The sequence below is a fragment of the Takifugu flavidus genome, chromosome 2, assembly GCF_003711565.1.
Source record: "Takifugu flavidus isolate HTHZ2018 chromosome 2, ASM371156v2, whole genome shotgun sequence".
NCBI lineage: Eukaryota > Metazoa > Chordata > Actinopteri > Tetraodontiformes > Tetraodontidae > Takifugu > Takifugu flavidus.
This window is the reverse complement of record NC_079521.1, coordinates 14942556-14963102: the sequence shown is the minus strand read 5'-3', so window position 1 is coordinate 14963102 and position 20547 is coordinate 14942556. Positions and strand designations below refer to the sequence as shown.

Here is a 20547-nt window from a genome sequence, read left to right as displayed (position 1 = left end):
TATCGTGAAAAGCCTGGCTCTTGATTCTAACAGATGCAACATAAAGAAAGCTGAACGAATGAGAGCCGAGGATGACGTTTACCTACGGTGACTGCAAACGATGCGAGCCTGCTCAGAACTCTAGACGATCAATTAAGATCTCACGATACCTCCTGTCAAAGGGTCTAAAAGATTTATAGTCCAACTCCCTCCCATCAGCTGATAACAAAGTACCATTTGTGAATATTTGAGGGCCTTTTCAGTGCTTGGACGAACCTTTAACAGCTGAACAATCAGGGTGTACGTTAAAAGTTTCTTTCAACAATGTCTCAGTAATAAATGGTCTTTCACTGAGGGACAGCTGCCGCCCCTTAAAGGCTCTCAGCTTTTAGCCGCATCAACCGCTAGTTTAAGCCATGACCTAAGATCAACGGCCACAGGTTAATGTGTCAAACCACATGGCTGTCCTGGAGGGATATTAGGTTTTGGGATGGTAGGGGATTTAGGATGGTGATACCCGAAACCGCGGTGGGGGTGGGGGTGGGGGTGGAGGGGTACTGGTTTTTAAGTGCACTGCAGGAGCCCCCTTCTTTTCTTGGGTTGATTGCCAGCTTGATCATGTTACCTTCCCTTTCTGGCAAGCAGGTCTGGAGAAGTAACCAACCAAAACATGATTTCATTCGGACCGACCTTTTAGGTTTCAGGTTTGGTGTCAAAGGCCAAAGGACAAACACCCAGCAAAGCACACGAGCACCTCAGCTTGAGCTTCAGATGCCCCAGAACCAAACACAGGCAGGCGTCTCTTCCTTTATTCCTGCTCTTCCGTCGCAGGCTGGAGATCTCAGGGACCCACCGGCAGGGACGCCTGTACGGAAGCAGAAACCAGTAACACTTTTATTCATCCTGGCCCTCGCCCAGATGTCCACGTTGGCATCTACGTGCTCGCTTCTCCTGTATACCGCCTGTGTTTATTCCTCCTGGGCACAAATCTAAAAATAAGCCCATGTCCTTGTGATGAAGATGGGTGTGTCCAGCAGGATGCTGTGTCTGTATAACCTTGCAGCCGGAGATCGCCAGTGAGATCTTTCATGAGAGGATAAAGAGGCGGCAGGTAGGTCATAGGTCACTCACCTGAGGATTTCCATCAATTGCTTGTGAGTGTGGAGATAAAGGTGGATGTTTGATATGTATTCAGAGTTAAATAGTTTGTTATGTTGAGTTTTCTGGTCCCATTTGTGGTAAAGCTGTAACTGTAATGAGACGGTAATTAATAATTGTGACTGATGGAGTCATGCAGGAATAAATATTGTTACTAAGTGTAATTAGGGCTATGAGAGTTTCTCTCTGGCCGACAGCGTTCAAGAGTCGGAATGGATATCCCGACCTTCGAAGACAAAGGAAATGTTATAGGAAAAGAGGGTGTGGAGGAAGAGCTGGAGAAGAAGAAAGAAAGAGAAGATGAAAATGAGGATGGAGAAGTGAGAGAAGAAGAAAAAGGTATGATGAACCAAGCACAGCTGTTTCTTATCGGAGACTCGGATTTAAGCCTCTGCCTTGTGCATCGCTCAGTTGAATCACCCGGACAGAAGCAGGGAACAGGCTTTTCTCCGCACATCGGTTTCTTCAATAGTCTGCAGAGAGAGGTGTACTACTATGCCGACGAGAAGATCGTCATAGAAGAGGGGCTTGACTCCTTCGCTGGGATGATATGGCCAGCTGTGAGTTAATGTGGAGGTCTGACACACGACCCACGTTTGGCCGTGCGGTCAAACCTGAAGTCTTATTTTCTGCTGTCTGATGAATCAACCAGTCATTCTAGAGCTATCTTAAATGCTCCTCCTCCTAGGCTCTCGCTGTCTGTCACCACCTGGACTCGCACCGTCAGGAGATCAATCTGGTGGACAAGGCGGTCCTGGAGCTCGGGGCAGGAACGGGCCTCGTGTCTGTCGTTGCGGCGCTCCTGGGTAAGAGGCTCCTCGCTTCATCCTGTGTCCTGCAGGTGGAGGAGCTGACCGTGGGCGTCGGGGTCGAGGTGGATTCACTCTGCAGTTTCGAGTCTGTTTCTCTGAATCACATTGGTGATGTTGGCCACTATAGCGTGTTGTGTTTAAAACAGTATTGCCTCAACCAAAGCTCCTTGATGTAGTCTATATGTGTCCGTTTGTAGTATGACAGGTTAGAGATTAGAAGTCGGACTCTCTGTGAACTTCCTGTTTCCCTTCAGGCGCCTGGGTGACGGCCACAGACCTCCCAGTGGTCCTGAACAACCTGACGGCCAATGTGTCAAGAAACACCAGGGGGCGCTGCAGACACACACCCCAGGTAGCAGCTCTGGTTTGGGGTCACGACCTGGAGACCACCTACCCCACATCCGTGTATCGCTACGACTACGTCCTGGCCGCTGACGTGGTCTACCACCACGACTTCCTGAACGAACTCCTGGACACCATGAAGCACTTCTGCAGACCAGGAACGACTCTGATCTGGGCCAACAAGGTGAGGTTTGAGACCGACCTGAAGTTCATGGAGGACTTCCAAAAGACTTTTCACACGAGCCTGCTGGTTGAAGACGGAGAGCTGAAGATCTTCATGGCAACCTGCAAAGATGAGGAAGAGGATGTTGTTGAATCGGAACTCTGGAGAGAGGAGGAAGTGAAGGAAGAGGATGAGGATGAGGAGGAGACAAAACAGCATACAGAAGAAGAGCTGGACTCAGCGGAGGAACTTCGGATCTCAGAAGCTCAAAGAGGAGGTGATGAAGGGTTAAATGAGCCTGACGAGATCACCACTGAATGTGATGAATGTAAAGAAGACGAGCAGGAAGTCGCAGAAGTTACAGGTGAGCTGTTATCACTGTTGTTGAACAGTTCATCAAACAAAACTCTGTTTCAGATGTTCACAGATCTGTACCCAGAGTATGTTATTGCCTTAATTGTTTTTAATTTGATAGGAAAATCACTACAGCTGCGATCTGACTTAATGTTTCATCTCAGAACAGGCAGGTTGTCAGCCGACAGTCCTGCAGCCGAGCGGAGATCCAGCCTGGGTGCCCAGCACCAGGAACAGCTTTGGGAAGGACATCTACCACTACGCAGGTCACGACATCGTTATTCAGGAGTCCATAGATTATTTTGGAGCAGTAATGTGGCCAGGAGTGAGTACCTTTATGTGCATTGTCTAAGTTGGAGACAGTAACAACCTGAGCTCAGCGAGTGTGTGCTCGCTGTGCAGGCGCTGGCGCTGTGCTCCTTCCTGGACAATAACAGACAGATGGTGGACGTGCGGGGGAAGGAGGTCCTGGAGCTGGGAGCAGGAACGGGATTAGTGACCATTGTGGCCAGCCTGCTGGGTGTGTACGCTTCAATTTATCACTGACAACAGAAACCATCCTTGCCTTTTTCTATGTTACCCACAATAAAAATAAACTGCCCAACTGAACAACACAATCAAATAAAGCAGGCTCACACCCACTGAGAGCCAGCATAATGATATTTAAGATCAATTTTAAAGAGACATTTAAAGTATAGTAGACATTATAGATTTATATTAATGAACGAGTCTTACAATGCTGTTAATGCAACTGGTGGAGTCTTTTTTTCATATACAGAAACGGGTCCTGCCTCTTTATTCGGGATGGTGAAGGCGTTATTATAATCTTCTGTCTTGTATTTCTTATTTTTCAGGCGCTTCAGTCACCGCCACTGACTTACCGGAAGTGTTGAGCAACCTTAAAGCAAACGTGATGAGAAACACCAGGGGGCGCTGCAGACACACACCCCAGGTAGCAGCTCTGATCTGGGGTCACGACCTGGAGACCACCTACCCCACATCCGTGTATCGCTACGACTACGTCCTGGCCGCTGACGTGGTCTACCACCACGACTTCCTGAACGAACTCCTGGACACCATGAAGCACTTCTGCAGACCAGGAACGACTCTGATCTGGGCCAACAAGGTGAGGTTTGAGGGCGACCTGAAGTTCATGGAGGACTTCCAAAAGACTTTTCACACGAGCCTGCTGGCTGAAGACGGAGACATGAGGATCTTCATGGCAACCGGCAGAGAGTGACAGTTACCGGCCTTCTAATGGGTCACATGACTCCAGACTGACTGACGTTTTAAATAATGGCGGAATCGTGCTCAAACCTGTGTGACTGTATCTACACACTTCCTGGGGTTAAAGTTCACGCATATTCACAGGTACAAACACATTATTATATTACCGGTAACTTGGCGAAGGAAAGCCATCAGTCAAAATACATGATCAACTGATGTAAATGAATGTACATATTAAAGTCCTAACATGTTTCCGTTGTCATTAAAATGATGACTAGGGCAGATTTACATTCTTCCAAATCATTTTATTCAGTGTCGCCTTCCTTTTGATTTCATGACCACACCATAGTGTGACAGTAGCTCAGGTCCATCCCACATTACTTGAAAATAATGGGTATAAAACAACGCCAATAAAAACAACTTTTTCTCAAAACGATGCAAAAGATCAGCATTGAAGACAGTTGGTGAATCAGGTCTTTCTAACGCAGAGAAGAAGCGTTCCTCCTGCCGCCGAGCGGAGTGGTGTCAGTGATGGACGGTACAGTGTGGTGAAAAGTTAAGGCCATTTTGGGAGGCTCTCGTTGGCAAATGCGCACACCAACAAACATAATGTGAATCTTGGGGAACCAAAGTGAAGAACAGGGGGTGGGGGGGGGGTCGCAAACCTTGTCACACAGTTTTCACTCCTTTTTGATCCTTCATACGTCCTCGGAGAAAACTTCAAAATCTTTTTTGTCACAACGGACAAAAAAAAAAACACATTTCAAGATTTTGCGTCAGTCAAATTTTTTTTTTTAAAGTGTTATGAGGACCGCAGGGTGAGAACAATCCGAATTTCTGGCAATTGTCAATTGCATTACACTTTAGACAGTAAAAGAGTACAGTTACAGAAGTACTTTGTACCTCCTCTCCACTGACATGCACAAAAAAGATCATTAAATGGCAGCTAGTCAACATCGGTGTTATGTAGCTGTTCAACACAAAACAGCAAGTAAAACACAAGAATTCATTTATAATGATGTTTAAAGGTGAGCGAAATCTGATTATCAGTTTAGGGCAAGTTACAGACGTTGCGTCCATCATGGATGTAAACAAACTAAAGCAAATTAATGCACTGCCTAAAATGACAATTAGGACATTCGATGAACGATACAAAAGTTTGAGACAAAACAACAGAGCACTCCAACTGCTTCAATTATGTCCCGGGAGATAAACAACTTAATATACTCCTAAACACTTAAAATAACAAGTTATAATCAGGTTATTATTTGGGAGTAAACGATCTAAAAACTAAATAAAACATTTTCTTACATCCTAGACATGCATATATGGAAAACACATCAATTAGAATAACACTTATATTATATACCTATTGCATCTTAGTACTTTTTGTGGTGTGTATGTACAATATCTATGACACTTTATAAATGCAACATGAATGCTGCAGGAAAAAAAAATGTTTGAAATGTCTTAAATTGTATACTGAAATCTGAACGTCCTCCAGCTCCATCTGTTACATGAGTGAGGTCTGAGAGAGGGCTGAAAAACGCGCCACTCCGGCGGCGGCGGCGTTGGGAAACAGGTGCCCGGCGGCTCCGTGGTTAATGGATCCCAATTACTGCTGCTGACATGAGCCAAGACATTTGACGCCGAAGGCCGAGTGGCGGCGAGTGGTGAGTGATGCCGCCGATTCTGCAGCTTTGTACGGTCAGAACCGTTTTTGCCCCACCCCCCCATCAGAGAAGGTATGTGTAGAAAGGCACCTCAACAGTGTTTCGTGTTAATTTAATCAACCCACCACGGCTGGATTACAAAAGCATTTTTTTAAAATCCTGCTTGATGAAGCTTGGATGAGATTTCTGCCTGTCCTACGTTGTCCCGTCCTCTCTCTGGTTTCCTGCCGTTTACATCTTTGAAAGTAAATGGGGTTAGCAATGAGTTGTATCTGGCTCTTTCCATTAGTAGACTCTCGTTTGAGTCCAGACAGCTGAGGTTGGATGTGTGTGTGAGTCTCCAAATGTATAGACAACACCAAGATAAAATTAAAAAAAACCAAAAAAACCATCAACCGTCATCTATGAAACTGTCGCACCGGCGGTAGCTTCCATTTTGGTGTTTGACTACATGGAGGTTTGAAGCCAGACCATGTGATCCTGAGGGATATGATATGAGTTGCCGTGTAATGGACGCTGTATGGCCATGCTGCCCGAGTGTGCGTGCTCGGACCTAAAATGGTGTGTACTCAGTAGGGTACATGACAGGAAGCCAGTTCTCACTGAAGGCCGCACAGTGCGTCCATCCCAGGTGTCGCATAAGCTAGCAGACAGAAAAAGTTCATTCCGGTAAGTTATTGTGAGACACCGATTATTAATATCTATACATTTCTAAATGATGTTATCAAACCACTCGTACCTGGATGCAGTTCCTCATGTTCTCTTTACTGGGCTTCTCCTCTAGTATCTTGGAAGCGTATTTTAAGGCTCGGCCGTACATCTTGTTTGCCAGAGCGTGTTTGTATGAAAAGGGCAGCATCTGAAAAAAGGGGTACAGCAGAATTACCAAACGGATGCCGAGACCGATGCCGACTCGTGCAGCAAAGACCAGGTTCACAGGTTTCACCTTTTCGAGAGCCCTTGCTATTGTTAAAACAGCTTTCAGAGGAATGGTGGGATCAACACTAGCGTAAGGCAGGAAATGACAGCATTTTGTTGACTCTGGTACTCCTGTGTCACAGACCTTCTTAGATGACCAAAAACCCTGCTCTCGCTGACTCCTCCCTGCACTTGAGCTTGTTGCAAACACATGTGCACCTGTCCTCTGTAGTAACCCCTGATAATCAGTATGCAACAGAGGGAACATTGGACTCTTTACTCTAACATGTATGCAACATCTGCTTCAAATTACAGAAGCCGTTTCTGTCAAGAAGTAATTAAACGACTTGATATAACTTGTATCTTCGGGAGGAAGAAAAAGAGAAGAAATAGAGAAATGTACGTAGGCATTTTTAGGAAATTAGTTGGCAAAAAAAGAAATAAAAATTGCACAATGCTTACCTTGGAGTCTGTTAGCTCCGCCCACTTCTGCACCTCCCAAAATGTGTCCATCAGGGCTTTGGCCACATTGTTCAAGGTGTCATCAGAGCTGCTGGCTTCCTGTTTGACGGCATCCGCTTCAGCTGCTGGTCGTGCGTTGACTATGGCGCTGGCGCCGTCGCGTGGCACGACCGGCAAGAGAACCTGGTCAGCCAGAGCGCAGCCCTTCCTGCACAGAGCGTCCAGCAGCGAAGACTTCTGCTTCTCCATGTCGCTGCAACAAACACAAAGAGCAATATGGATTTAATCTCCCCAGGAAACTACGGAAAATCCACACACAGCTGTTCAACAGCTCAGCGGACCACCGAGATGGGGGCGTACTTCTTAATGGAAGCAGCGTCGGGCCGTGGATCCGTCTTCATGGTGAAATAAACAGCCAGAGCCGTTTGGTCGATGTGGGAGAGGACGATGTCCGCTGCTGAGATCACCTCCGCAAGACGCTTTCCGCGCTCCTAAGCAGGAGTAACGCAGGAGGCGTGAGATCATACTTTGGACGATAACAGTAACCTGTTCACATTTTCCCCGACCCGCTTCGACTGTACCTTCTCCGAGTCCAGCTGGTGAAGTCGTTGCACGTGCAGAGGAAGGTAATCTGGGAAGGTTTCCCTCAGTTCATCATAGATGATGTTAGAATCCAACCTTAACAGAGAAGAGAAGGCGTGACAGAAGCCAACACAAAACACCAGCGAAGGAGGCAACTGTTGGAGAACGACGGCCTACTTTGTCATCCACTGAATCTTGAGGTCTCTGAGAGCTTCGGCGAATTCCTCCTTCACGTCTTTGTCTTTGTCTCCGTCCTTGTCCTTGTCTTTTCCTCCATTCTTTGTTTTGTTTGGAGGAGGGATCAAATGGTAAAAAACAGGAACGATATCCTATAGAAAACACACAAAACAGTTGACGGTCAAAAACGGGGGGGAAGAAATAAAGTAAACCCAGAACCGAAACACTGTGGCGTCCCAACTGCAACCAAATCCAACAGAAGTGAATTGTGACCAGATAATACTTTGTAGTTAAACTATCTTTATTTTTTCTGTGGCACACAGTCCAAAAACAGTTCAAAAGCCCCTGAACGTAAGCAATCTTAGGGCATTGTGTGTCTGTGTGTGTGTGTGTGTGTGTACTGGTGACATTTAACTTCAACTGTATTAATTAGGTCACAATTCTCAAACTCCAGAAATTCTTCCAACCCTGGTGGCAAGTCCGTAATGAATTGATTTTTTGATGAATTATCCCTCCCAGTGGCATCCTGACAACAAAACAACCTCCCAAACCTCGACCCTCTTCCTGCTACAGTCGCATCCTCCACTTCTCACATAATTTTGCTTTATGATTTGAAAGCGTACTTCCTTTACACAAGTTAAGTGGTGTTTTAACCCATCTGAGGAGAAGGTATAAACCACTTCCTGATGCAGGAGGGCAGTGGATGGTCAGTTGTAGTGTTTCTAGTTCAGCCAGTACCTTTTTAAACTTTCCTTGACGTTTTGGACAGGTCTGCCCCTGGTGGTCAGAATAACACACAGTAAGGCAGAGACAACACAAGGACACCAAAAAGGAGCTTCTTTCTTCATTTTAGATTGTTCCAAGCTCAAGAACTCATGCTCGCTCTTAAAAAAAAAAAAACAGTAGTAAATCGCCTACCCGCTCTAAATTTCCAACCTTCTCCCAGAACCCAAAAAAGGAGTAAAATCATTTGAAATTGTTGTGTATGTAGTGTCAAAAATAGAAATGTGTAAATGTCAATAAGACACTAATGCACAGTAACGAGATCCCAGTGAGAAACTACCTGGTGTTGCACAACTGTTGCGCTCACCGAGGTCAGAGGTCAGTCTGAATCAAAACGACAACCACCTTTATTGTTCATAAGACTATTTAATAAACTCAAAGGTTTTAGGAGGAAAATATATTCTGATATGTCGCGCTGCTCAATATTGGAGAATATATATCTAATTCTGGTGACCACGACATAATTAGTATCTGATAATTCAGCGTTAAAGGAACCACACAGATGAGTTTTGGATGTGGGTAAAGTGGTCAAAGGCAGAAGATGCATTATGCCAAAGAATGAGGACAGACCATCAACTCTGATGGCAAATTATCGATGAGAAACAACATAATGAAAACCAGATTCCACTCATAACTCCCAGGGCCCAGAAACAGGTTTAATTAGTGGAGTTCTCGTTTTAAAGCCATGCCATCGATAACATCTGACACGGTTTAGTCTGCTGTGTTTTGGAGAAAAATGTGAGGGACAGAACCAAAGTGAACCAAACTGAAAAAGTTCGACAAAGTTTCTAATCTGGAGAATAAAATATCAGAAAATAACACTCACTGCTTTCTTGCCAAACTCGCTCTTGGAAACCAGCAGAGAACCAGAGAGGAAACATCCGGGACCTGTCCCCTTTGGGATCCTTATATAAAGACAAAAATATATATATAAAGAAGAAATTGATAACGAGGAAGAAAAGGAAACATAAAGTCTTTTCACACAAGATACTCTGGTAAATGTTCCCCGCACGGTCCTACACCCACAAAAATTGGATTTTCTGGTTATAAACAGCAGGGCCGAAACATTTCTGACTCCTACAGGAAAATCAACATCAAAACAAACATGCCTGTGTTGTGTAATGCCAGTTGCTGCATCTAGGAAAGGTTTTCTGGTGCAGCACTCACACAGTGTAGCATGGTATCATTGCTGCATGTTATTACAACAGGAAACTCCAAATCGACTCACTTATCATCAGGCAAGGCGGTAACATAGAAGGGTTGTGTGGCACCGGGGCACAAGGTGAGAGGGTTCACCTTCTTCTTGGCCATGAGTGCAGCGCGGTGGGTTTCATAGATATCTAAACTGAGCGTGGAGGACAGGCGGTGGGTGATCACAAAAGGCAGGTCTTTAAGGCGCTCCAGCTCACTGGACTGCTCATGGCGAACCTGCAGACGCACCGTGTAGTCTCCCTTTTCCAGCTTCAGAGAATACTGTGGACGGACGAGAGGAAGAGAGCTGAAATAGGGACCGACCAAACGTGAGGGAGAAAACCTCCGCGTAGCTGGGCTCACCTGGTGAGGGTAGGCGTCGCCTGAGCCCATTAGTCTCTTGTTCTGATCAAAGAGCATCCAGAGCTGACTGTCAAATTCAGACTCGTAGAGCAGCTCACAGAGCATGGGGCAGCTGGGGGTGACCTCCCCACTCTTTGGCTGAAGATAAAACAGATTCCAAAATGCTTCAGGAAACCACTGAAAAAGATTTGGTGATGTGTGGCGCATTACCTGATGAAAGCTGTACGTGAGGACATTTTCGTACAGTTGTCGGTTATTTGGCAGAACATCTCTTAATCCCAGAGCTTTGATTTTTGAACTTGAGGGCCTAAAATAAGGAGGTTCAAATTCAGAGACTTCGATGTTGTTATTTTTTTGACCACGAATAATGTTTGGAAGGACATGCTGTCAGAAAGAATGAGGTCAGGGCACACCTGAGGGGCTGAATCCAAGACTTGAGGGTGATGGTAGGAGACACTTCTTCGTATCCCAGTGGTGACGATACTTCAAAGCTGGTCACTCCCTCTGAAGCATGCTGGGAGGGGGGCAAATGACCGTTAATACAAAAACGTGACGCGACACTTCTTTCCGCCTGTGCGTTCCTTACTATGTGAAGGGGTGAAGGATTAGTGCTGAGTCCGTGGAATGAGATGCTGTAGTCAACGGTGACCTCGCCCAGGCTCGCCCACCAGCGTGCGATGCACAGCTCCACCACCCGTCCAGACTGGATTTTTTTTTAAAAAAAAGGAATTAAAATTGTTGTATTCCAATTTTTCAAACGGTGGCAGAGGCTGCAGATACGCACCAGCACAGGGAAGGCCTCAGTTAGGGACCCTTTCTCCAGAAGTGAGGAAAACTTGTAGAATTCATTGGCCCTGTATGCTTTCTGCTTGACCAGGTGTACTGCATGGAGAACAAACTTCGAAGACACGTCTTTAGAATGAGACGTCAGTGTGACCTCTGTGGGAGCAAAAGCAGGAAAATAAAGAACATAAAGTATCTATATTTTAAATCGCATGCTATACTCTTTAACACTATAATTTGTTTGCTCCTGAAAGAAATCTCTGACCTGCCCACGAGGCTCCCTGAGGAACACTGAAGAAGTGACGTCTGATCTGCCCCGGTCTGAAACAAACATCCTTGTAAAAGACCACGGGATCGCGACTCTCTGTAACTCTGTCAAATCAAAGAAAGAGAAAAAGAGCCGTCGTACACATGAAACACACCGAGCCAATTACAGTCAAAATCGCTATTAATTAAAGGAAATTTACTTAGTTGGGATGATAACCGTGATTGGGACTCTGAACAGAGGACCAGCGGTTGGTGACGTGGTGTCAAACCCACAGACCTAAACGACAACTTTGGTTAAACTGAGCACAATCTCACACCTTCCATTATTTCCTCACTCCTTTTTTTCCGTCCCTACCTCCGTGAAGTGCACTCCCTCTTTCAAGCCGACCGGATCGATGCGGATGTTCACATGGCGGCACTGGTTCATGAGCTCCAAATACGAGGGGCACTGAACCCACGAGGCGGAACACGTGAGTGCTAAATGTAGCTGCAAGGAGATGCGCTCAGCATTTCCTGCCAAAAAAAGTTAATAATAAAACAGATGGTGTTTTAAAAATATGCTCTACAGGACCGTTGAAGACAGGTTGATTGTTCTTTCGTTAACAGTACCTGAATTCTCTGGGAAAATGGGTTCAATCCCTACTCCGTGATCCGAGGGGGACAGAATCTGGGATGGATCCCTGAGGTAGATGCCCTTGTGGGTGCCCACGTTTATTGAGAAGCCAAGGTGTTGCATGGGTGAAGAGGCGTGTTGAATGAGGTAGTCTAATGCCTTGTCCACCTTGTCAAAGATGAAGAGAAGGAAAGAAGGTGGGAAAAGGACGAGACAAGTGCAAAAAGAAGAGGGGGGGGTGAAAAAAAAAATCTTACCTGGATAATTCCGTTGCCTTGAGCAAACACTTCTATGTCATCGACTTTCAAGGCTGTGTTTTCCAAAGCTCTTCTCACAGCAGGAACAAAGGGAGTGATCCCGTTCTGCTTCAGTCCTTTTATCACAAGCACACATACACGGAAACCATAGATTTGTGTCATTAGAAGCCGGATACGTTATTTATACATGCATCTATATATGTGTGTGTGTGTGTGTTCATCCCAACACTCCAAAACAAACCTGAGAGAATTAGTGCGATGCCTCCACATGCATTAGGGGATGACATGGATGTGCCGTTCATGAGCTGGGTACCACGGAGGGTCCAGTTTGGTACGGAGGCAATGGCACCACCGGGGGCACTGATGCTGACCCCTAGGGCCCCGTCTGCAGTGGGGCCCCTAGATGACCAGGTGTACTGGTTGGGAGGAAGCTTCTCCCGGAGGGAGTACTCTGCAACCATCATGTCGGGAGTCACGTATGCTCCGACTCCTGAGAAACAGAAAACAAGAAGCATGTCTTTACAGCTTTCTTGTGATAAAGCTTGCTATGTAGTTATCGTGTCGTAAAACGGATGTATATATATATATTTTTTTTGTCCTTGATTACCTATGACACTGATGCTTGTTCCCCCTGGGCAGCCAACTGTGGAGAGACATGGACCGTTGTTCCCAGCGCTTGAGACGAACATCACGTTGTGCTTTTGCACGGCCTCCGTGATCACTTCACAGATCCTCCTGAAACACGCGTTGACAAAATACATGAAGACAGGTAAAACCGCAGAGAGGACCTAAACGTGCGAGGCTCACCCTGAATTGGGCCAGTGGGTAGCTTCTCCGTAGCTATAGTTAACCAGATCACACTTGTATTTGATGACTTCTATCATCTTTGAGCGACGGGAGAGACAACAGATTAAAGGATGACAGGACAGAGACGTGTTTACGCTGCAGAAATTCCAGGTGAAATACCGCGCGGATGAGTCCTGTGCCCGTCTCCATGGTGCTCAGACGAGTGTCTCCGATCTTAAGGGCCAAGATTTGGGCACCGGGGGCCACGCCGTTGCGCTCAGGGTCCTCTGGGAAGTAACCCGCAGCGATGCTTGCAACATGTGTCCCATGGGCACCTTTTAAAATCAGCAAGTTAAAGAGCAGAATATAATACCAGAATAAGTGTGTGGGTGTGTGTTTCCTGCAGAGGAGGAAGACGTCACACCACTCTGCCGATGTGCTGATGAATTAACACCAGAGTTTGGAGTGTACCCTGCACATATCCGGCTTAAAGCAACCCAAGGTGCGATTTAGGTGATCATACCTCCGCTTGTGACGATGCAGAGCGTGTTTCCCTCATCATAAATATTTACAGAGTAGTTGAGCATCTCAAAATTTCCTAGTGTGGCATATTCTTGCTTCTCTTTGTAAGAGTGCAGGACAGTACACTGGGAAAGCTCCCCGCATTCTGAAGTGTCCACCACAGCACTAATGAAAAGAAAGGGAGGTATATCGTCAACACACCAGAAAAGTTAAAGTAAAGAGCAATTAGATGGAAAAAGCTAAGCTCACTTCCAGGTGTCACCATCATGCCACAGAACACAGTCATAGACAGGTCCGGGATCGCTGTATTTCTTTTCTAGCAATGCCAGCAACTCCGATTGACTCTGCATGTCTTCTTTCTGTAATTTCTCCATCTACGGAGAAATAAAGGAGCCAAGGAAGATTGTGATGATTCCGCATTACAGTTAAAGGTACAGAAAATGAGAGCTGAGGCTTAAAACGTTAGTGGACCTGTGAGGGTGTTGGGTGAGAGAGGTCCAATTCCTCTGCCTTACGAGAGACCTCAGCAACGGCAGCTCTGTGCTGAGGGTCCCACATCTTCTCTTTTCGCTCTTTCTGAAGGATCGAAAATGCCACAACAGCAAAAGCTCTTTAGGGACTGAAAAGCTGACAAGCAAAATGTTTTCTGATAATAACTCTTGGATTAATATACATTCTTAAGTGGAGCAATAAGGTCAGGTCATCCCACCTGAATTCTTTCTTTAAGAGCCTTGGGGAAAAATTCATATCCATTTTTAACTCCAATGCGATACTTCCCTGATGGATTGACCCAAGCAGGAGGGATCTGATAGACATAAAAAGACACCATGTGAGGAACATGAATAGTAAATGCACATACTGCACTATGAGCGGTGTTTTACTTTGACCAGAGATTTAGTAAAATAAAGTATTTATGGGCTTTGACTTTTTTCCTTGTGTGGCAGCCAGAGGTTACGTGGAAGCCGGCGTATGTAAACAAAACCAACACAATATTTCAGAAAGTCATGACAAGATTTCAATTAAATTTTCAGGAAATGCTGATGATGGGCCAGGAAAGATGATTAAATTTGGGCACTGTTCTGGATTCTGGAGGGACGCTGACATTTGATCTTCCAAAGATCGTTAAATGAATGTTAAATGGTTTTAATCATAAAGCAATCTACCATGTTATGTAACCTTCTATTACTATTGCCCATAGTAGTTATATGGGTGTAAGACACATTTGGGGACTCGGACCAGTAGACTGAGGAACAGCTTCTTCCCCAGAGCGGTGTCCCTGTTGAACTCCTGCTGACCCTTACACACTCCACACCTCACTACACTACAGCAGTTTACACAACAACTCACTAGCTTAGTAACCAATGTAGCTACTGTTTCAACCTGTCCTGCGCACTCATGCACTTTATCATCTGTATACAAGTAATTTATCATTTGCACATCTCCTCTATCTTATGTAAATAGCTAAATAGCTCCTGCACTTATAGTCTAAGGCATTTAATGTAAACACCATCTGTAAAATATGTTTATAGCACAACCCGGTAAACGATTGTAAAAATAACCGCACATACTGTATTTATTAAGTTATTATCCTCACTTGCTGCTTCTTTTGCACTTCTGGTTAGATGCTAAACTGCATTTTGTTGCTCTGTACCTGTACATGTGCAATAACAATAAAGTTGAATCTAATCTAATCTAATCTAATCATTTGGTGAATTTGGGAGCAGCATCCTCTCAGAGTGGGGTTTTTTGTATAACTTTGCTAGAATTGTTATTAGGATGTCTACAGACCTTAAGTGTTCTCCCAGAGAGGCCAGTAATTGTCCCATCTTTGGGCTCTGCAATGGTGGTCATATTCACATCGCCACTTCCAGTAGTGTCGATGATATCAATGATTTTTGGCTTCCCCTCGGTCGTGACCTAAAATACGAGAGAATCGGTTAAGGAAACCGCCACAACTGATTCAAAAATTACCTGGTGAAAGCACCTGACACCATATATATATAATATATAAAAAATATATATAAATGTATAAAATATATATATAAATATATATAATATGTATGTTATTAATGCAGATAGTTTCTAAGAATATGTCAACATAGAACCAGAATTTTACCTGGAGGAAACATGTTGGGATCCTTCCTTTGCAGATTTATATGTATCAAGTATATTTAATTCTATTCTACAATCAATTAATACCATTTATAGTTTATGAGAGGTGACCATTAAAAGGCTTGTTTCTCTCTCAGCTGTCCTGCCTGGCTACATATCCGCAATTTAACTGTAAAACTGAATTAATGAAAGGTTCGTTAGGAGCTCGATTTCCTTAATAACAAAGAAAATAGTTCCCAGAATAACATCTTAGCATAACTTCCAAATACCGCTAGCAAACAGCCGGTAACCCCAAGGATCGTTAAACACCTAAACTCAACATGACAACATTCCGGTTACCATTAAATTTAAATTACAATGTTATACAGCCTCAAGAGATCCATACAGACGTGATAATAACAATAATGATGATGGATCTAGCAAGTTGTCAATGCTAGTAAGCTAGTTTTCTGCCCCTTAGGTGACTGGGTACTATTTATTTGAATCTGTTGGGCCTTTAACTTTGCTAGCCTAGTTCAGCTAGCTGGTAGCTAGCGAAAGACAGTCGGCCGGCTATACCTGCATGCCGGGTGCCCCGGGATCCACGCCGGTGTCAAGGATAGCGATGAGCACCCCCCGGCCGTCATACTCGGGAAACCTCGTAAGATAGGACGTGGCACCTGTTTCTTTTTTGGGAAGCAGCCCGTGGAAAGGAAAGGGTTCTTCGTTACAATGGGCAGCCATGGTAAAAAAGAGCGACAATGAAAACAAAGCGGCGAAATGGGGAAGACGGGGAGGAGAGTTGTTTAAAGGGGTCCAGCTAATACTGATTCACAGGCCACATTCTCCAAAGTAACGGCGGATGATACGGGCGCCCTTCTGGGTGGGCGGATCTAACGACTGGCCCCGCCCACAGGAAAAGACTTCTTCTACGCTTATGCCTATAAAATTCTGATGTGCACCACCTAGTGGCAAGATTTGTGAATAAACGCTATCGTTCCGGCGCTGATGAAATATTATCGTGTTTTGTCCCCAACCTGATAAATTGTTTATTTATTCGAATAAATCCGGTAGAACTTAGAGTCATTCGAGCATCAACATCTGTGATTTAAACAACCATAATGAACAGACAACAAATCGAACAGAGCTTCAGTCGAATGTTTGACATCACGTATCTTTCAATAATTTTTAATGCAACCCAGATGCGGAGATTATGCTAACGGTTGTTTAACGTTTTTGACGTGAATTATTTTTTCATGACAATGAACCTCCTCTAGAGGGCGATATAATATCAATGTTTGCTATATTTCCACAAGCAGCGTAAATTAAATTCTAATGAACAATTAAACATTATTTTTGAGAGGGTCAATGTGCCATTTAGATTAATATTTATTCCTTAAGCAACTCAAATCCTTAGATAAATACGCCCCTGTTTCACAACAAGTTCTGCTTGGTGCACATGCATTGCTCTATATTCACTTCCTTCTCTCCTCCTTTCTGATAATATCTAAACTGTTCACAAGTAACCCTTGATTCAGCGAAAAGGCTATTTTTTCTCAGCAATACTGGCACATGCCCAAAGTGTGTTTATTTCTGTCTTTTTTTAACCTCTTTAACTAAAACAGTGACAGAATAATAGCATACGTTGCCTATTGTTCCTGAGTGATGCCATTGTTTCAGAATTTTGTGGGGGTTCGAAATTGTAATGCTGTAATGTCAATTTTTTTAAAAATGCTGAGGGGAAAAATGAAATTTGATGCAAATGTGTCATTTACAACCACTGGAACACATCAAAATGTGTGATACTAAAATCCCCCTGCTGTTTTCATTGTACACTTTGTGCACAGTTTGATCCATGAGCTTCTATGGAATGTTTTGATTTTCCCCCTCCCTTTCCTTCATAATTCCAGGATTAACTCTGCATATACCAATGCCCATCTGTTCATCCCTCCATTTCTGCATCTATTCTTTAACCAGATGTACACTTACAATAAATTCTGATGTGTTGTTGAGCCATACGAATCACTAACCATAGGAGAGACTGTTGTTTGGAAGTAGACAGGTATTTTAATTATATGTATGAGTATAGCAACACTCAAACATAACACTTGTTTTGGGGTGATACAGCACTAGCAAGCATCCTTTTACTAATCTTCTTAGAATTGTCATCTGTCTGCTCTTCCTCTTTTTGTCAATGTCTCTGCGTGTCTCAATGCACAACTACAGTACGTAACTTCAGAAAGGACTTTTTCTCTTTATGCTGTAGTGTTTGTACCATTAGTGTGTGAGTGTGCACGCACGCGCGCACACTCACACACACACACACACACAGTTGTACATTTCCAGGCTTGTGGTTTACCACAAGGGTGTGCCTCTTAAACAAAACTGAAATGACATTTAATCCTCTATTCACTGTTTCCTTTTGTGATATGATGCCTACACTTTACTGCTGGTCTGTGGCATGTTCTTTTTGTTTCATGATAGATTTGTAGCATCTCATGCACTGAAGAATAATACGGCAGTTTTTTGATGCTTGCAGCTTTACAGCATGAGCCAAACATGAGCCATCCACAATGTAACTGTCAACCTTTAGTATTAAAGAGCTGATTTATTTTATTTTTTATACAAACTGTACTACTCTTTATATGCTTTTTGTATTAGTTTTGGAGAAAATATTCTTTTTAAAAAAGCATGATAATAAAGCTCTTACTCTTATGCATCAGGACATATATACATTGAGTCACTGTTAAAGAAAATATTACACTAATATACATTTTGTGTTCTCCCTTCTTATAAGAAAACTCTCACAAGAAATACATTTTTAGTGTCATCGTGCGCAGCAGTAGGAGTAAATATCAGTTTTCATGCTTTGATGTTTAGGGTGCCCAGTACTTTTAAACAGTTAGCTCCATTATTGGTGAATATTCCCTAAAAAAATCCGTTATTGGCCTACGCACAAAACTGTCAGCTGGAGAAAATATGGCAGCACAGCAGGAGACACACTGTGACCTCCCTCATTGGTTTTGTTCTGTGTATATTGGCCTCACACGGGAGAAAAATGCCAGCTGTTTGCCCAAAATGTTGAAAATTTAATCAGCTCCAGATCTCATGGGTATCTACTAGTTCGAATCCAACCTCAAATAGTTTTAATGCTATTTTGGTGGTGTTTACAAGCCAAAAAAAGGAGAAAAACCTTATTGACCTGGGCTAAAATATAGCCTGGCAGGGCTGCTCCTTTGGGAGGGTCTAACAGGTTAAGGTATGGCGATGAGGTGAATAACCTAATTAGATTTAAGGCTTTTCTAAATGAGGTGCAGCTAATCCCAACACTTTGCTCTGCAGCAGGAGAACTGCAGCAAACAACTGTTCATGGATCAGAGCATTTCCAACTGCTCTTTGGTCCCACATGTCAGCAGGGTTGGGCCTGGCCAGCTGGGTCTGTGGTCCAGACCAGAGTCTGGCTATATCCAGGAACGTGGTCATCGGGATTTCAGAGTCTTGGCCCCATAGGCTTGGCGGTGGCACTCCGTCTTTCACCTGAATGGATTTTCGAGCAGGTCCAGACGTCACTCCATCTGTGCAGGACAGCGCTTTGACCAAATAGTGCAGCACAAAGAACAGGAAGTAGCAACTGCTTGAGCTGCTTATCTCTGTTTCTTTTGATCCTCTGATGAACAAATATAATTTCATCCTTGCACAAACATGTATAGCAGGTATCCTCACTATAGATCCCAAGGTGTCAGGGTAATAAAGCATGGTTTACACCTGTTTTCCGAAGCCACGGGACCTGTGAGTGTGAATAAGTGAAGGGAAGGGGCATCTGATGATCTGGTCTTTGGTCCTGGCGTCACTGAGGAGCAGATTATTGTCAGTTTAATTAAACATTATAAAGTATCTGTCACTCTCAAGATCATCTCTTGGGGCTGTATACCCAGAGCCTGAGACCACCTCTGGTCACCCAGCCCCCCAGCCACCCATAGGAGGCTAGACCGGGAGGAAAGACTCTCTTTTAACAGGTAGAAGCCTTGGGCAGGACCAGGTTGCAGCATACAACTCCTGGACCACATCCTTTTGATCAAAGTCCGTCCACAGTTTAATCATCTATGAACAAAGTGGTTCTTCAATGCGTGTGGGTGCTGTCATGCGTGCAGAATGGTGGTGGTGGGGGGGACTGTTGATGTTAGACTGGGGGGTGAGGAGAGTGTTATCAGTTATAAATCTTTAATCCAGGAACAGATGGATAGTGAAAGTCTTAAATCTGACAGTTTGGTGACCAATCAGCATGGGAGGATTGTGTTAGGAGCTGAGCTAAAACCTGTGAAGAATAAGTTTTGGGGTCAAATCTGACCAGGAGATAATTTCTGGCCTTTTGGCTGGGATGAGCAGCAAATTTCAAGCAGGATAGGGCCCAGACAGAAATGAGAATGCCAATAGTGTTTATTGCTGTTTGCATCTGCATTCTATTTGAATAAGCAGCCTGGGAGCGCAAGTGGTATTAGACTCATGCAACCACACGTGTGTGTGTGTGTGTGTGTGTGTGTGTGTGAGAGATGGAAGGTGCAAAAGAAATTTCTGATTATAAAGCATGGATAGTCTGCAGCAGCGTTTATTCATTTATTTTGACCATTCGAATCGGGTTCAAGTTTTTCTCAATTTACAATGCAGAAACCGTGCATGTGTCAGAACTTGCATGTGATTAATGCAACAGGAAGTAGATACAGGAAACACTGTAAACAATAATGCAACTGTTGCAATAAGTAAATCGCACATTTCATTTTGAAAACATTTTGCCCATTGCATTTTGATAGTTAACGTGTTGACTTTATGAGTTGTATATTAGAGAATTAGTGTTCTTATCTAGCTGAAAAGGTTTCATATTAATAAGTGAAAAATGCTAATGGTTGCTAGAAGATTCAGGCTGATAGTTGGCAATATTTTTATGAAGAGGTTGAAAAAGAGAAACTATCACTGTTATTCATTTTATTCCCTTTAAAGTATCACTTTTTTTGACGTTTATTTCCCCTAAGTTAATTGAAGGAAAGCC

At 44.0% G+C, this 20547-nt stretch overlaps 2 protein-coding genes across 4 annotated transcripts; one reads left to right on the top strand and one right to left on the bottom strand.

The window, feature by feature from the left end:
* Window positions 1-764: 764 nt before the first annotated feature.
* LOC130518093 (uncharacterized) lies at window positions 765-4317 on the top strand. Of its 2 annotated transcripts, none has more exons than XM_057020442.1 (8): window positions 765-1090; window positions 1335-1476; window positions 1549-1697; window positions 1826-1943; window positions 2204-2818; window positions 2973-3133; window positions 3211-3328; window positions 3663-4317. In XM_057020442.1, the coding sequence occupies exons 2-8, from the start codon at window positions 1350-1352 to the stop codon at window positions 4046-4048; spliced, it is 1674 nt and encodes a 557-aa protein (XP_056876422.1). In that variant the 5' UTR covers window positions 765-1090; window positions 1335-1349; the 3' UTR covers window positions 4049-4317. The 2 variants fall into 2 exon arrangements, with proteins under 2 accessions (XP_056876422.1, XP_056876430.1); XM_057020450.1 differs by having other exon boundaries at window positions 765-1133.
* Window positions 4318-4319: 2 nt separating this feature from the next.
* Window positions 4320-16402, bottom strand: tpp2 (tripeptidyl peptidase 2). Of its 2 annotated transcripts, XM_057020422.1 has the most exons (29): window positions 16083-16402; window positions 15201-15329; window positions 14122-14217; window positions 13884-13988; window positions 13662-13786; window positions 13414-13577; window positions 13071-13225; window positions 12912-12988; window positions 12712-12839; window positions 12346-12594; window positions 12105-12220; window positions 11844-12015; window positions 11590-11747; window positions 11435-11511; window positions 11233-11339; window positions 10969-11123; window positions 10771-10887; window positions 10598-10698; window positions 10395-10491; window positions 10185-10322; window positions 9859-10103; window positions 9457-9535; window positions 8586-8624; window positions 7848-7999; window positions 7670-7766; window positions 7449-7579; window positions 7089-7341; window positions 6448-6567; window positions 4320-6351 (listed from the first exon to the last, which is right to left on the bottom strand). In XM_057020422.1, the coding sequence occupies exons 1-29, from the start codon at window positions 16245-16247 to the stop codon at window positions 6262-6264; spliced, it is 3837 nt and encodes a 1278-aa protein (XP_056876402.1). In that variant the 5' UTR covers window positions 16248-16402; the 3' UTR covers window positions 4320-6261. The 2 variants fall into 2 exon arrangements, with proteins under 2 accessions (XP_056876402.1, XP_056876412.1); XM_057020432.1 differs by lacking the exon at window positions 8586-8624.
* Window positions 16403-20547: the final 4145 nt, after the last annotated feature.

What these genes read in the sequence shown, in the direction of transcription:
- LOC130518093 (XM_057020442.1), top strand. Translation starts at nt 1,350, where the DNA reads ATGGATATCCCGACCTTCGAAGACAAAGGAAATGTTATAGGAAAAGAG. An exon ending in GGAAGTCGCAGAAGTTACAG is followed by an intron (nt 2,819 to 2,972) that starts GTGAGCTGTTAT and finishes GTTTCATCTCAG; the next exon opens with AACAGGCAGGTTGTCAGCCG. An exon ending in GAGCAGTAATGTGGCCAGGA is followed by an intron (nt 3,134 to 3,210) that starts GTGAGTACCTTT and finishes CTCGCTGTGCAG; the next exon opens with GCGCTGGCGCTGTGCTCCTT.
- tpp2 (XM_057020422.1), bottom strand. Translation starts at nt 16,247, where the DNA reads ATGGCTGCCCATTGTAACGAAGAACCCTTTCCTTTCCACGGGCTGCTT. An exon ending in CATTTTCCCAGAGAATTCAG is followed by an intron (nt 11,748 to 11,843) that starts GTACTGTTAACG and finishes TTTTTTTGGCAG; the next exon opens with GAAATGCTGAGCGCATCTCC. An exon ending in CTGAGGCCTTCCCTGTGCTG is followed by an intron (nt 10,888 to 10,968) that starts GTGCGTATCTGC and finishes AAAAAAATCCAG; the next exon opens with TCTGGACGGGTGGTGGAGCT.